The sequence below is a fragment of the Oryza glaberrima genome, chromosome 7 (assembly GCF_000147395.1).
Source record: "Oryza glaberrima chromosome 7, OglaRS2, whole genome shotgun sequence".
In the NCBI taxonomy this organism is placed as follows: Eukaryota; Viridiplantae; Streptophyta; class Magnoliopsida; order Poales; family Poaceae; genus Oryza; species Oryza glaberrima.
Genome location: NC_068332.1, coordinates 22,304,102 through 22,320,085, shown reverse-complemented (window position 1 = coordinate 22,320,085; position 15,984 = coordinate 22,304,102). Strand labels below are relative to the sequence as shown.

General features: G+C 45.1%; 4 protein-coding genes across 6 annotated transcripts; 3 read left to right on the top strand and 1 right to left on the bottom strand.

Moving 5' to 3' along the window:
• Nucleotides 1-228: 228 nt before the first annotated feature.
• LOC127779121 (pectinesterase QRT1) lies at nucleotides 229-3,736 on the top strand. Its single transcript, XM_052305817.1, has 5 exons — nucleotides 229-826; nucleotides 983-1,172; nucleotides 1,273-1,479; nucleotides 2,464-2,699; nucleotides 3,069-3,736. The coding sequence occupies exons 1-5, from the start codon at nucleotides 489-491 to the stop codon at nucleotides 3,214-3,216; spliced, it is 1,119 nt and encodes a 372-aa protein (XP_052161777.1). The 5' UTR covers nucleotides 229-488; the 3' UTR covers nucleotides 3,217-3,736.
• A 221-nt stretch (nucleotides 3,737-3,957) lies between these two features.
• LOC127779120 (uncharacterized) lies at nucleotides 3,958-8,426 on the bottom strand. Its single transcript, XM_052305816.1, has 6 exons — nucleotides 7,373-8,426; nucleotides 6,600-6,685; nucleotides 6,419-6,523; nucleotides 5,538-6,332; nucleotides 5,130-5,352; nucleotides 3,958-4,679 (listed from the first exon to the last, which is right to left on the bottom strand). Exons 1-6 carry the CDS (start codon nucleotides 7,677-7,679, stop codon nucleotides 4,285-4,287), a joined length of 1,911 nt encoding a protein of 636 aa, XP_052161776.1. The 5' UTR covers nucleotides 7,680-8,426; the 3' UTR covers nucleotides 3,958-4,284.
• Nucleotides 8,427-9,892: 1,466 nt separating this feature from the next.
• Nucleotides 9,893-10,749, top strand: LOC127779875 (uncharacterized). Its single transcript, XM_052306796.1, has one exon. The coding sequence runs from the start codon at nucleotides 9,996-9,998 to the stop codon at nucleotides 10,584-10,586; it is 591 nt and encodes a 196-aa protein (XP_052162756.1). The 5' UTR covers nucleotides 9,893-9,995; the 3' UTR covers nucleotides 10,587-10,749.
• Nucleotides 10,750-10,905: 156 nt separating this feature from the next.
• Nucleotides 10,906-14,596, top strand: LOC127780407 (uncharacterized). 3 transcript variants are annotated; one of them, XM_052307315.1, is made up of 7 exons: nucleotides 10,906-11,112; nucleotides 11,220-11,309; nucleotides 12,486-12,563; nucleotides 12,658-12,714; nucleotides 12,791-13,066; nucleotides 13,612-13,729; nucleotides 14,072-14,596. In XM_052307315.1, the coding sequence occupies exons 1-7, from the start codon at nucleotides 10,906-10,908 to the stop codon at nucleotides 14,083-14,085; spliced, it is 840 nt and encodes a 279-aa protein (XP_052163275.1). In that variant the 3' UTR covers nucleotides 14,086-14,596. The 3 variants fall into 3 exon arrangements, with proteins under 3 accessions (XP_052163275.1, XP_052163277.1, XP_052163274.1); XM_052307317.1 differs by lacking the exon at nucleotides 14,072-14,596 and adding an exon at nucleotides 11,925-12,011 and having other exon boundaries at nucleotides 13,612-14,060; XM_052307314.1 differs by lacking the exon at nucleotides 14,072-14,596 and having other exon boundaries at nucleotides 13,612-14,060.
• The last annotated feature ends 1,388 nt before the right edge of the window (nucleotides 14,597-15,984 follow it).

The window sequence follows — 15,984 nt, the reverse complement described above, 5'->3', positions numbered from 1 at the left end:
CAAATAGGGCCCCACTATCACGCAACCTGGATGAAAGCGGCTTTTTGAGCGACAAACCGCTAAAGTTTTTCGTGGACAAAATTAGTCTCATAAAAAAAAAGGTTTTTCGCGGTCGACGAAACCGTGTACACAACTCCATAAGCAAAAACACCCACTTTTGTGCCCTAAAATCTTAAAAATCTTTGATATATCTCCAATGGGCACACCAAAACACCCATGGCTTTGTGTGTGGCGCTCCCCATATTTAATGGCATCATCACTTCCTCACGCCTCCAACGTCTTCTTGCATTCCATCCCTTCTTCTCTTCTTCTTCTTCTTCTTCTTCTTCACATCGTCGTCGTCATCATCCATGGCATGTGTAATGTGAAATCAGCGAGCTCGATATATACTCCATTAAGCTAAGCTGGTTGATCTCTCGTGTGTTCCAAATTAATCCGCGTGGTTAATTAGCTCTAGCTAGAGATCGGTAGCTCTCGACTAGTTGGACATGGCCGCCACGGGCGTGCTCGTCGTCGTTGTGGCGCTCGTGTTCGCCGTGACGGTGGCTGGCGGCGGCGGCGCCGGAGTAGGAGGTGATGGCGGGTTCATCACGTGGGAGGACCTGAGCATGCCGGCCGGGGCGGCGCGGAGCAGCACGTGGGACGACACGGCCGGCGGTGGCGGCGGCAAGAGGAGCGGCGGCGGCGGCGGCGGCGAGCAGCGGACGACGATCGTGGTGTCGCCGGACGGGACGGGGCACTCGCGCACCGTGCAGGGCGCCGTCGACATGGTCCCCGCCGGCAACACGAGGAGGGTCAAGATCGTCGTCAGGCCGGGCGTCTACAGGTACGTAGGTGTTCGACCGATCGATCGCCTCCCCACTACCTGTCCCTCTCTTAACCGCCATGGACGAGTTAATGTCGTCCTATCTCGCGAAGCTTTTTAAGACTGGAATTGAAGCTGCAATGGCGCTGACCTCGCCGGCGACGGCGTGCCGTGCAGGGAGAAGGTGACGGTGCCGATCACGAAGCCGTTCGTGTCGCTGATCGGCATGGGCACCGGCCACACGGTGATCACGTGGCACTCGCGCGCGTCCGACGTCGGCGCGTCGGGCCACCAGGTGGGCACCTTCTACTCCGCCTCCGTCGCCGTCGAGGCCGACTACTTCTGCGCCAGCCACATCACCTTCGAGGTATACACACACCGCACGTCGTCGTCGTCGTCGTCGCCGGCCGGCTCGCCGGCGGCGGCGAAACGTGTTCCTGGATGTAACAAGCGTGGTGGTGGTGCAGAACTCGGCGGCGGCGGCGGCGCCGGGGGCGGTGGGGCAGCAGGCGGTGGCGCTGAGGCTGTCCGGCGACAAGACGGTGCTGTACAAGTGCAGGATACTGGGGACGCAGGACACGCTGTTCGACAACATCGGGAGGCACTACCTCTACAACTGCGACATCCAGGGCTCCATCGATTTCATCTTTGGCAACGCAAGGTCCTTGTACCAGGTAACTAATAAATAAATAAAATTAAACCACAGCTGCTGTTACTACTACTGTTGCTGCCTTTTACTACTGTCTAATTAAGTCAGGATGTTGCCCAAATTAACCACAGGTATTTTTATGGCAATTCTTGGTAAGGATCAGTAGTGTACTGTTACCATGAGAAATAATCCTATAAGAAAAACCGACTTCTATTTCTATTTAGAAGGGACGTGCACATACGCCACTACACACAACAAGTATGACCGCTGAATACTCGTTTAAAGAGATAGAGAGCAGTTGCATATTGGATGTTTAATACAACATATGTTTTTTCTATTTGACATTGGTCAAATCAAAATTGAACTAACCAATGTCACGTAAATAAAAATGGAGGAAGTATTTTATATTTTTTAAGAATATGTTTATGTATAGCATGATAAAATCTTTGGACACTCTGTCCCCCACACTTTGCTCTAGTTGTCCTCTAGACTAGTAGTACTATACCTTTTATGCTGTGTCTCCTGTTGGTCCGATCAGAGCTGTCACAAACTCACAATTCAGGCATTCACCAACTCTTCCATTTTATACCTTACAGCAAAAGAACTTCTCGCTCTGGTGAGGCACCTAGATTAGCACCTTGCTTAACCTAGCTATATAGCTAAGTGGGATAAGGTGGTTAGGCACTTAGCCCTGCACCAATGCCACCAATGCTCTTACACAAATCGGTGTTCAGAATTAGTGGTCACATTCTCTTTCTACCTTCGGCACAACTGTCACTGAATGAAAAATGCCGGAGTGAGTGTTAATGAGAGTGACATTACATGGCAATGTGGTGCCATGATCAATTTATTTTTTTCACGAACACGCAAAAACCTTACACGTCAATATATTATTATTAGATCAATATACAACTGTTACACGTGGAGGCAGTAATATGCCATGATTAAAATGGACAATTAGCTTCTTGGCAGTCTGAATTTTTGTAACTTTGTTTTTTCTTTTTGTCAGGGTTGCACGCTGCACGCCGTGGCGACGAGCTACGGCGCGATCGCGGCGTCGCAGCGGAGCTCGCCGTCGGAGGAGTCCGGGTTCAGCTTCGTCGGCTGCCGGCTCACCGGCTCCGGCATGCTCTACCTGGGAAGAGCATGGGGCAAGTACTCCAGAGTGGTGTACTCCTACTGTGACCTCAGTGGCATCATCGTCCCCCAGGGATGGAGCGACTGGGGTGATCAATCAAGAACAAAGTGAGCAACTTTCCTGCCATTTAATCACACACTCAATTTGCTGCTCTTGATTAAAATTACAGTTACAATTATAATTGCAGCTACTCTGTCAGGTTCACATGGCATATTAATATTATTGATCGAAGAGATTATATTTTAGCTGAATTTTACTAGTTACCAACTTACCATCCTCGATGATCAAATGGCATAGGAAGTGGTTGGGAGTTGCATTGCAGGCTCACCAAACAGTCTTGATAGGGGAATTCAGTTACCACATGTGACAAGGCTGTTACCAAATGAGTTCCTTTTCTTTTCTGAAATCCTAGAGACGATACTGCCATATCATATCCGTCAGAAAATGACAGAGAATGTGTCTGAATCTTCTGACAGGACGGTGCTGTTCGGGGAGTACAACTGCAAAGGGCCAGGGGCGAGCACGAAGCAGAGGGTGCCGTGGTCGCGGACGCTCACCTACGACGAGGCGCGGCCGTTCATCGGCCGGAGCTTCATCAACGGCGAGCAGTGGCTCCGGCTGTAGATCATCGCCGATTCTTCACAAGTTCAGAAAGTTCAGACTGCTGCTGGTTCCTTCTCCACTGCAGTCTGCAGATAGAAAATGTACCTAGTAGATATAATAGCTGACATGTAACGATGTACCATGTAACAAACTTTGACATACATCCATATGTAGTGAGATGAGCAGCCCCATCATTTCACTTATCTTTATGCTTATTCGTATCGCCTATTATTAGCAAACAAAAAGTAATTTATAGGTAAAATTTAATGATACAAAAGCAAAATGTTGTAAAATAAACCACGATGAAACCATAAAATCAACTTCAAAGATTGAGTTTTATAGTATTCAAAGTTTGCGATATAATGGGACCGGAGATTTGTTAGACCAGCCAATCATAGCAGATGAGAGTTTGGATGTGTAAAGGAACTAGGGAATGCATCATATGAATGTGACATGCTCGTGCCAGGGACATCAGGCCTAACATAACAGAAGATGATGATATCATGGGATGGCATTGGCATCAGGTAGAATTGACTTCAGATCCCAGGATGCCACAAATAGATGATACAGAACTTGAGGAGGAGAAAAAACCACTCATTTTGCAACTTCTTCAGATCAACATGCGCAAGTGCAGTTCATACTTGACGGATGTGCAATTGCACACCATACCCAATCACAATGTGTGATTGTTAGTCGTTGAATCTTCACAACAGCTTAAATGCAGATATACTCTTGTAGCACAAGCAAGCTAGGACAAGAATGTTATTCATATGAACTTAAACTATATTAACAATTGAGAATAAACTGAAACTATAGTCCAGACTCCGGAGGAAAACGTAAGAGAAGCAATGATCAATCGGACTGCTATACAATATGACTGGTAAGGGTAATATTTAGTTTGCAACCTCTGTATCTGGTGACAGAAAGCCTGAAAGTGGGAAGCTAACAATAAAACAAGGGAACACGTGTATGAAAAAAGATGTCGATGCTCACTGATATCAGCAACCTAGTAAAAAACCCCTCTGCTGGGGTCCAATTACCATATCTATAGCTATGTACATACGTCTAATGAGGTTGCGCTTCCCAACTTCACAATTTGCCAACATCTATGCCTACTTCCCCATTGCAATGTTGTTCAGCATCATCATCCCTAGGTCGCTTTCCTAGAACTGTTTGTTTCTGATCCTCTGCAAAAGCAGAGGCCATATCAGTCAAACTAACTTCTGCTGGCTGATCAGCTCCTGTTTGTTTATCTTCACTAGAGTTTGTTTGTACGGCTGCAAGCTCTTGGTCAGACATTGCAGAATTTCTGGAGTCCGGCCTCTCAACAGATGTCAGATTATCAGGTTGCCTTGTTTGAACACCAACCGAAGGTATTTTCGATAACACATCTGGTTTCATTTCTATATCAACCCAGTGGCTCTTGACCCAATCTTTTGAAATTCTTAAATTCTTTAGCTGGCATACACTAAAGAAGTTCTCGCCTGTAAAAACAATAGAAATATCAACATGTTGCAGATGAAATAGAGGATTAAAGAACATAGGAAATCGTTGTTTGATGATAAGGAGCATGGTTTAGCTTCCATACGCTTGCAAGGAATACCACTGGGGCATTTGCAAATTTGCCAATAGTTTTTTCAATTTTGCAGGGATACCACTCGAATGACAGTGTGTCATTTTTGCATTTTTCTAGTGGCAGTCTTGCAATAACGATTCAATCCAACAGCAAATTTGCAATTGCCCCTAGCTTGGAAGGTCAAAATTAGATACGGACTGCAAATTTGGGTTAAGCCAGAGCATAAGTGGTGCCTGGTGCACATACTATCTAAGATTTTTACTCTCAACATGTGTAGAAGGATCTATTTTATCAAAACAACTTGTTGTTTTCCATTGGAAGAAAGGACCAGAAAAAAAAATTCAAAAAGGAAATTTACCTGGAAAATATATTTGTAGGCTATCAGCTGAAATGTTGTCTGCACTGACTAGAACTCCTTCCCACCAGCCACTAAATTGCCATACATCAACAGCAGCTCCAGGTAAAAGATTAGTTCCGTCAGCCAAACTATTTTGTTGAGGGCGTGGCCTAACTCTGAGTCGCTCTGGGCATCTCAATCCCAGTTTATCAGGACGAGCCAATGTTGATACAGGTACCCACTCCTACAAAGAAGCATAGAATAATCTCATCCTCTTATGAAAGCATACATTTTACAGAGTTAATAAAATAAATCATGGCATTACGAAAAAGAATAGAAGTAACAAGAAAATACCAAATATTATGGCATATTCTGCCTTTCAAAAATACATATACCACTTAAATTTCAAACTAAGACCAGTAGTCATACCTCCAATCTCCCACTATCATCAGCATTCTGGAGATCATCATACTGAACCTTCAATTTGTTATGATTAGTACATGACTTGAGAACTGTACACCTGAACCAGCAGCCTACAATCCCACTGTCCTGAGACAAGACCTCTATTCTGTCACCAACATTGTAGGTTGGCATACGCTGATTCTGAGGCCCTATGAACTTGACTGAGAGATGTTTTCTGGGAGATTGCTTACTGCTTGGTTTCTGATAAGATGCTATGGAGTCTTCTTGTGGGCCTCGGCAGATTTTAGTTCCCAAACATTTTGAGTAAAGCCTCTCAAACTGCTTAGGAAACTTTGTCTTCCCAGGTGTCCATTGCTCAAAAGTTTTTATGATATCAGAACCATCATCCTTTTCTTGCTCTGGGGGAAGTTTTAAGGACAAAACAACAGCTTGACTAAAATATCCACGCAATGATCTCAGGTCAAAACGTTTAAACTTATTTTTACTGTATTGGCGAAAGCAGAAACGGATTCCCACCATAGAAGAATTTGGCAATGTATTGACGCATTTTTCATAGTGCTCAGGAGTTAACACAGTTGCAATATCATCGACACACTCCACACTGATTACTTGAGAATAAGGAGTGATGAAAACTTCGCAAGGATGAGGAGGGGGAGGAGGTATAGCGCAAGCAAATTCCTGGTTTTGATGAAACCATCGCACTTTAACCTTCTTCTGCCCCTTCTTATCTTCGTACATATCTTCCAAGTATGCAAGATAGCGACTTTCCTCCTCAGACATGACAAGCACAAAAGAGTGGGTCTGCAAAGAAGATGGCACATGAAGCTCAGAAAACAATATGGGCAATGGGTATACACACATGACCATGACCATGACAAAATACTTACAGATATTGTGGTACCATTACGACAAAAAGCTTTATAGTGGTAAAGCTGCTTGCCACAAGTCCAGGACGAACCAGACCACATAATGTCCAAGCTACAGGCTTTCCCCTAACAATATAAAAAAAATCAATACGCTAATAAAGATGAGAACAAACTGTATGCAAAGTTACAAGTAATTGCATACCAGATTGTGACCCATAAAGCTATCAGGTTCACTGTATCCATCCAATCCAATGTCATTACCCATATGTGATCCAAATTTTGAAAGTTCTGAAATGACCAAACCGTTAACAAATGGTTCATATGTTGATCATACATGTTATATGCTGAACAGGGTGAACAAACTGGTAATCAGACCATTATGTGGTAAGAAAGGGAACAAAGAAAAAGTTGATTACTAAGGACAACTGTCACTAACAAGCTATCGTAAAAAGTTCATGTAATTTCCCTGTTTGAAAGGGCTTCTCTTTGAACGTGAACAAAGCATAAGCACTCTCAAGTCCCAAATGTTGTGATTACAGTTACATATGTTACCAGTTAGCACATATTGCCTGTTACCATGTCTAATATGATGGGTGGAAATAAACCAAAGGCCTCTACCACAAAATGTCTAATCTGTATAGGTCTTTCAGGTAGAACTTTTAGTCCTAAAGGTCCTTTAAGGCTAAATTTTCCGTATTGTATCCATCGCAGAAAAAATGATTATGCACTACGAAAATAGGGTACACAGCAAGTTGCACAGGATCTTCTAGAAATCCAAAATTTTACTAGTAAGGTCTAATCTGAATTCATGGCTAGCCTACTGTGAACAACAGACATACTCCAAACCAGCTATTTACTTCATTAGGTTCTAAAGTCACTACATGGCATATAGCATGTTAAATAAACAGCTATTGGTATATTCAGTATCAGCCGAACTCGTGTATGAGCACTATAAACAAAGGAGGCGAGACTTACTCGAGGCAAGGGACTTCGCCGGAAGGAAGGAGGCGAGCCAATCCACCACCTCACGGCGTGACCGCCACTTGCGCGCAAACACCCCCGGCCCGCCGCCATCGGCACCCTGCGCCTCCCGGAAATCCTCCGAGACCACATAGAGCATGTGGCGCAGGCTCCGCTCCGTGCCGACGACGGCGAGGTGCGACGCGCCCGCGGCGTCCTCGAGGTAGTAATGCACGACGCGGCTGCCCCTCTCCTGCGACACGAAGTCCTCCCTCCACCTCACGAACTCCGGGCCACCGCCGCCGTCCTCCTCCTTCGCCATCCCTCGCAGCAGCACCACCACCACCACCGTCACCTATAGAAGAAGGGACGCCCAGCCCGAACTCAAACTAAACGAGACAAGGAGCCTCTCGCAGCAAGCTCATGTCCTTTCACAACACCTTGAGCCGGTCAGCCCAGCCTCTCCCTCCCCTCAGAAACCTCCGAGAAGACGAGAATTTCACGGAACACACGAGATGAACCCAAAAAAAAAAACGAGGAGGGGTTGGGGGGAAGCGCCGCCCGGGACTTCCTTTTTCTCGAAATCCCCGGGCAGGAAGGAGGGGAAACCCTAGGGTTTCAGGGAGATTTGGGCGCGGTCCTCGGCGGCCAAATCGGCTTGAACCGGAACGGGTTCAGGCTGAGCAGGAAGCACTCCATGAAGCAGCCACCAACGGCGGCGGCGTCCGCTCACCCCGGCCCGATTCACGCCAAACCGCTCTCCCCCAACACGCGGGCGGCGGCGGAGGAGACCACCAGAACGACGGGCGGACGCGGCGAGAATCTCAGGCCGTCACCTCCCCGCGCGGCCACCGGCGAGAGGAGATACTAAACCCCCGCACCCCCGCGCCTCCTCTCCCCGCCCCGCCCCCGGGAAGAAGGCGGCGGAGGACGAAGGCGGCGGCGGCGGCGGAGGGGGGGAGGTGGACAGGTGGGAAGGCGAGGAGGAGGTTGGGGCCTTGGGGGAATCTACTCCGTTTCGTTTGGTTTGGTTTGGTTCGCTGGGGTTGCGGCGGGCGGGGCGGGGGCGGGTTTACCGGTGACCGGTGGTAGGGTGACGAAGGAAGGGTTGGTGACTTCCTTTTGCTGCTACTGCTGCCCTTGGATTTGGAGGAGGGCGTGAAAGAAAGTCTTCTTCGGCTTACGCCTTCGGTTTTTTGTTACTACTTGTAAAGATGTACTGTAAAACGGAATGTACAAAGTCAAAATCAGCAGTAAATTGATAAAATTATCTCGAGTATATATTATCAATCAATACTATTGACCTCGTTGAATCCTAATAAAAAATATAGTGTTTTCTACCGATAAATCGATTTGACGAACGTAATCGATGGTGAAAGATAAGAATAAAGGAGTACAGACAACCTCCGAGAGCCTCCGTGGTAGTATTTACTACGCTTTACATTATTATGAAATAGAAAGAAGGGGTGAGGTTTCTAATTCAGTTCGGTTCTAGCTAGAAAATGCCTAAATATTTCTCAATTTAGATCAAACTAGAAAAAAAAATACCCGTGCATTACAACAGGTGAAGAATATTTTAATTTTTATTATTGTTATACGGTTTAGTAAGGAGAAATTCAATTTAAAAATTTGCTTCGCTGCATAATTTTCTAGAAAATCATTAGCTGCAATTACTCCCTCCTTCCCTAAATGTTTGACACCGTTGACTTTTTTAAATATGTTTGACCGTTCGTTTTATTTAAAAACTTTTGTGATATGTGTAAAACTATATGTATACATAAAAGTATATTTAACAATAAACCAAATGATAGAAAAAGAATTAACAATTACTTAAATTTTTTTGAATAAGGCGAACGGTCAAACATTTTTAAAAAAGTCAACGGCGTCAAACATTTTGGGATGGAGGTAGTATAAGTCTGATCATCTCATGTTAGCATGCGAGTTTTTTTAAAAAGATTTTTTATACTACTCATCCTGTATTTTTTAAAGGCGAACGAATTTAAAACCCGACTCAAATATGGATCTGTATTTTCAAAAGCGAACGGATTTAAAAACTGACTCATACACGAATAACGTACTAAAAATACCGACAAAAATATCTTCAATTTTTAGAGATAAAGATACAGTATGAAACAAAATATAGCCACAACGTATCATTACCGTGATAAAATGCTTTAGTAAACACGATTTCGCCACGTTATTCACGAAAGCTAAACACGAATTACGAGACGGCCTCTTTCTAGCAGAGAAAAGCAAAACAATTTGCTAAATCATTGCGCAGATTAAAAGATGTAGAAAGCGCTAACATGTCATCAAACTTTTGGTTAGCCACTTTAGCCTACACAAGCCGCACAAAAGTAGAAAAGCGCTAACATGCCAAAGCGCACACCAAACCGGCCCATTTATCGAACCATGCCCATGGACACGAACCAAGCCCACGGCCCAACCATCAGCAACAATTGCTTCGGCCCAACAACATTCCACTCGGCCCAACAACCACCCGCATCCCCACCACCCCACATGCAGAGCAGGTGCAGATCACGGCGACTGCGAGGCGAACTCGTCACCACACACTCCTCCTCCCTCATCGCCGCCGTCCTCACCTCACCGCCGGCCAAGCCAGCCGCGGCGGCGCAAGATGAACCACCACCTCTCGCTCCTCCACCTACCTCGCCTCTCCCCCGTACTCCACCACCACCCCCGCCACCTCCGCCTCCATGGCCGCACCACCGTCTTCCAAGCTCGCCTCCCTTCCCCTCAGCGAACGAACCAGCACCGCCTCCTCGCCGTGACGACCGCACCACCGGAGCCCGAGAAGACGGAGGAGCAGCAGCTCCTCCTCCCCCTCCAAGAACCAGCGGAGGGAGAAGTCAGCGGCGGTGGCGGGGCAGACAGGACGTGCGGGCTCCCGACGTGGGCGCTGATCGGGGCCATCGCGGCGGCGGTGGCGCTGTCGTCGGCGGCGGCGGCCGGGCCGGCGGCGGCGCTGGGGCCGGAGGGCCCGCTGGTGGAGGAGTTCTGGGACAACATGCGGCGGTACGCGCTGTACGTGGTGACGGTGAGCACCGGGTTCGCGTACACGCTGGCGCAGCCCATCGTGGAGCTGCTCAAGAACCCCGTCACGGCGCTGCTCATCGTCGCCGTCCTCGCCGGCGGCGGGTTCCTCGTCTCCCAGGTGCTCAACGCCATGGTCGGGAACTCCGACTTCATCTACACCTACGACCAGTAGTAGAACAACAGCAACATCCCAATCCTTTTTCACGTGTAATATGCTTTTCAGTTTCAGCTAGAACAGGTGATGATGATGTGATCAAGTTTTTGCTTGGCAAATGTAGCCGTGTTTGGTGTAAATTTCGAACGAAATTGGAGGATTTAATCCGAGTTTTTGACCAGTGAATCTCTAAACTAGGATTTGAAATTATCGTTTAGAATGTTGCGCGATAGTATTATGGTAACTAATTTGTGCGCGATACGATGCGGGGTTGCAACGAACGAACAGATAAATCCATCGCTAATCCCTTTTCCTCCTCCGTGAAACTCCGGAACACATGGCGGCGCTCCGCCCCACCTGGTCGCCGCCTCATCTCGCGGTGACCGCCGCGCCGACGAGCGCCCCGGCCTTCCTCCCTCTGATTAGCCAACGCCGCCGCCTCCCCTCGCCGGCGCCGGCGAGGAGGATACAGCTCCGCTCCCACTGTACAAAGAGCCCAACGGAGTCAGAGCCGGAGCACGAGGACGACGGCGCCGACGACGAGGTAATGCTAGCCGACGCAGCGGCATCGTCTCCTCTTTCGGCGAGCCTTCGATCTCCCGCTATGTTTTTGTGCTAATAATGATGTAAGCTTATTGCTTGCTCGAACAGGATGCAGCTGCAAGATCAGAGCATCCAGCAATCATCTTCCAGGAGAGATTAGACAAATTCCGGGATGATTACAGAGCAGCCTTGGGCCTGGTAAGTCTCGATCTCAGATGTTAATCTAGATTAATCTGGTTCATGCTGTAATACTAGATTACTAGTCCCTCGAGATATAGATGAGCAGTGGGAATTATAAGCAACAGAGGAGTAATATGATAACTAATGATGCTACCTCCGTTTCAGGTTATAAGACTTTTTAGCATTGCCCATATTCATATAAATGTTAATGAATCTAGACATAAAATAGATTCATTAACATCTATATAAATATAGGTAATGCTAGAAAGTCTTATAACCTGAAACGGAGAAAGTAGATGTTTTGGCATTTGCCAATGTTTGATTTCTTCTTGTAAACCAGAGTGTTACAAATGAAAGTCCCAAGCTTATGATGTCAACCATCAGCTGTATGAGTTCTAAAATTGCTTTTAAGTTCAGAAGTTTTTTTTTTCTAAAAACAGTGGTCCCAATGTAAATTTAAACTTCAATTGGAATTTTGAAAGCAATCTACTACTGTGTTAGTTTTATTACTCTAGGGACAGAGGTAACCGAGATCATTTTCTTTATAAGGTGAGTCAGTGATTATTAGCAAACTTTCCTGCGGTTAGATTTATATTTGTTGTTCCTAATGCCTCTAATTTTGATCTTTTGAAGCGTACGCCCCCTGATATGTTCCGTAAGGAGAAGTACAAAATTGCGGTTATCATGCAGAAGATGTATTCTTCCAGTTCTAAGATTCTAGTTAGTCTTTGTTTATACTCTGTCTGTGAAACAGTTGGGAAAAAACTTCTAATTAAAAAATCCACAATAATAACATTTCCATTGATATGTATTTGCAAGAGCAATGCTACATGTACTAAAAATTTCTTTACAAACTTCTTACTAACAAAAATGTTAACTGATTGAGTCAATTTGCCTTTATTAAAAGTCAAGATTCAGTCACAATGTGAAACATCTGCTTTTGTAATGGTTCTTTTAAAAAAAATTAGTGCGCACATCTTTTCCCTATTTGCACTAGCTGACCAATCTTTGGGGTTATGTCAAGTTCACTAGTATTTTGCTAATGCACCGAATTCATTGTTAACACATTACTTTATGGTGAAATTTTGACAAGCATGCTCTTATTGTTTAACAAAGATCTACCAAAATAAATGTGTTGCAGCTTATCGTTGATGCATTTCATTCTCTTTTAATTTGGCGATGACACTATCACAGAATGCAGACGAGAAGGAGATGGTGTCAACGGTTTGCAGGAAAGCACGATTAGCTCTAGATTTAGCTTCGGAGGTCATGGTAAATTATGATGTCATGTGTACGCTTTCCATTTGTTATAAGTATAGTTGGTGCTTCTAAAGTTAATTCATCAATTTTATTATAACATTTCTAGGATGTTGCTGCCTTCGGGCTTGGTACAACCGAAATTTCTCAACGTACAGCAGATCAGGTAATTAAGTTCTAAAGTTTCTTTCTATTGTACTTCTAAAATTTCATTCGGCTTACTGATCGTTTCTGAATTGCAGATGGTGAGGACGTACACAACTATCTTTTGTGAGGTTGCCAACGAGTTATATCATAATAGGGTCACAATGGAAACTATTCTATCCTTTCTTGATGCTCTTGGAGGCTTAGGGGCAATAACACATATCTTGGTTCAAGATACCGTGGATAAGCTCCATAATGGTCTTTTAAAAAAGAAAATCACCCATGATCTGGATGCACTTTCCCATAAGTTTGATAAGGAGATGAACATTTTGAAAGACAATTTTAAAAGGGAAACAAGAATTGATGGATACATGGTACACGTTCTTGTCCACATATTCGTTATGCTACCATATATATATTCCATCAGTTCCAAAATATAAGGATTTCTAGCTTATTTAGCACTAATAAATAAGGTTAGATTGAAAGATTCCCTTTTAGCCTTTAGTTGTCAACTTTTGAATTTCTAATTGCTTAGATCACTTTCCAAACATCTGATTAGCTCTGGAACCATTTAAATGATAAGGATCATGGGAATCAATTCAAGAATATTTATATTGTTGTACAGAATTTTTAATCCAACCAATTAAATTTCTTGGTTGTAATTTTCTATTTTTGTTCACTATATATGAGATGATGGTTGAACTGTTTAAGCACTATTTTTGACAATCTTATCTGCATTTAAGCATACTATTTGTATGTATAATAATTTGATATTCAGGTCCTGTAATATCCCGTAGCTTAGATTTTCATTTCTGCATTTATCGCTGTAAGAGAGATATGAATGTGCACACCCAACGTGATCTTTCTGAGTCCGTCACTGCACCGAATATCCTGAAATTCAGTCTTTATTGTCAAACAGGTAGTGGACTATACTTCTGTGAATGAGACAGTCTCGCATGGTGTGATTAATACAGAATTATATGTTTCTGATCTGGTTAAATGTCGGAGAGCTGCATTACCTTCTATCTCAGGCCTCGGTAAATTAAATGATTCTCTGCACACGTTTAATTAGTCTGCTTTTGCAATGTTTAGGTTCTCATCAATGTAAGTGCAAGTTTAATAGTATAGCCCGCTGCTAGCTCCAATTTATCTATAGCCAATCTAATAGCCAATTCATATAATAGCTGTTTATTATACTATTAATATATGGTTCCATATATCCTACATACATTGCGTGTTACAGCTGGCTACAGATCTGTAGCCCGCTGCTCTTTTCTCTCATCGTTTATCTCATTAAAATATGTTTATAGGTGGCTAGTAGCCTGCTATTGTACCTGCTCTAACGATCGCTGTCATCTTGCTGGTATCTTTATGCGCAGGGAACTTTTCTTGAGAAGCAAACAGCCCGCCTCTAAGTAACGTGAAATCGTCGATGCCTGAATAAGAGCATACTTGGTACTTCTGAAGACCAAAGCTAACCGTTTGTGTGTGTGTTTGCCTTGCTTCAGATGTTAATCTTCTGGAACCGAGTTTAAATGAGCATAATATCTTAAATGCATAGCTGCCCTGCCTACTGGTGTTTGGGAGAGAACTCTCAAAAACATAAGTCCCTCCCCTAGAGACTTATGGTTTTGAGAGAGGGGCTAAAGTTTAGCCTCTCTCTCCTAAACACCCCCTTAGTCTAGTCAAGAATTAATTTAGGATGTCTCTTTTCTTTCCCTACTTCTTATTTGTTAGGCTTGGTTTTTGACAATTAAGAGTACAAGTATAAAAGATTTATTATCCAACGCAACATTAAGGGTTATATACTTGTATTGTTGAAGAGTAAGGACTATTGGTCTAAATTGTTATTATATTGTGGTTGAAGAGTAAGGTCGTCTAAATTGCTCCGACTACCTTGTGTTGCGTAATCTGACGTGCAAGTGTAAATGCTGCCTTGCTTGCACAACTGCATTGCAGCATTGTATTGCTGAACCGTATGTTTCCCTGTGTGTGTTGGTTTCATGCTGCGTTGTGATTCCCCAACAAAAGCTACTGTGATGCTGCAAGCACAGAACGTCCATGTGTTGCGTGTGAGCTGCCTTCTTTTCCCTCCCTGAAAGGAAAAAAAAATAAAGCTGGCTGTACCTGTATACTCCTGCCTTGTTTGGGCTTTTTGGCAACATGCACCGGAGCAAGAGATACACACCACAACCCTGCATTATTTTTGTTTGTCTTCATCTTCTGTTGCCACCTTCCTTTTTCATCTTAACGGAGAAGAACCATATCAGTGTGATGTGTGTTTCTGTTTTGATGTTTGACTGCATTTGCACTAATAATTCTACTATGCCCTCGTGGCATTTGGTATGGACTGAAAAGCTTGCAAAAAAAAAAAGTCACTTAACATCAGGTCAACAGACTTTGACCATACCATCATCGTGTTAATCATGAATTTTTATGATAATCGCGCATCGATAATTAAGTTGAGATCAAAGTTTTTTATTTGCATAACTATGCTGGTTGTTGGCGAACGGCTTCGTCAGACTCTCGTGGCGCGCTCCACGCGCACGACGCGCAGCGCTCCTCGCTCCGCTCGCACCGCTGCACGTCCGTTAGACCAGGGGATTAGTTAGGCCCAGGCAGCTCCCAAGCCTTGTTGTACATGTATAAATGTAAGCTCCATTGATCAATGAAAGTCACGGTTGATCCAAATCTCCTTCTACATGGTATTAGTGACCCTCTGATCCTAGTCTTCCGCTACCTCTCCCTTACTAGCCATGTCGCACAGCTCCGGCGCTTCCGACGCCTCGTCCACCTCTGACGAAGAGCCTGTGCCGGCGCCCTCTGCCTCTGTTCTTCAAACCGTCAACATCCGCTCCCACGTCCCGGTCGTCCTCGATCTCGACGTCTCCAACTACAGCCAGTGGCACTGTAGCTTCGAATCGGTCCTCGGCAAGTTCGGCCTTGAGGCCCATGTTCAGGAGCCGCCCGCTCTCGACCTCCGCACTGCCGAGTGGCGCCGCGCGGATCACTGTGTGGTCAATTGGCTGCACAACTCCATCGCCAAGAACATCTTCGACGTCGTCTACAAGCCCCGCGCCTCTGCCTTCACCGTGTGGAGCGACATCGAAAGCGTCTTCCATGACAACGCCGTCCAACGGTCTGTCTACCTTGAGACCGAGTTCCGCTCGATCAATCAAGGTGACATGACCATCACGCAGTACACCGCCAAGCTGAAGCAACTCGCCGACGGCCTCCGCGACATCAACATGCCCGTGTCTGAGCCCAGCCAGGTGCTCAACCTCCTACGTGG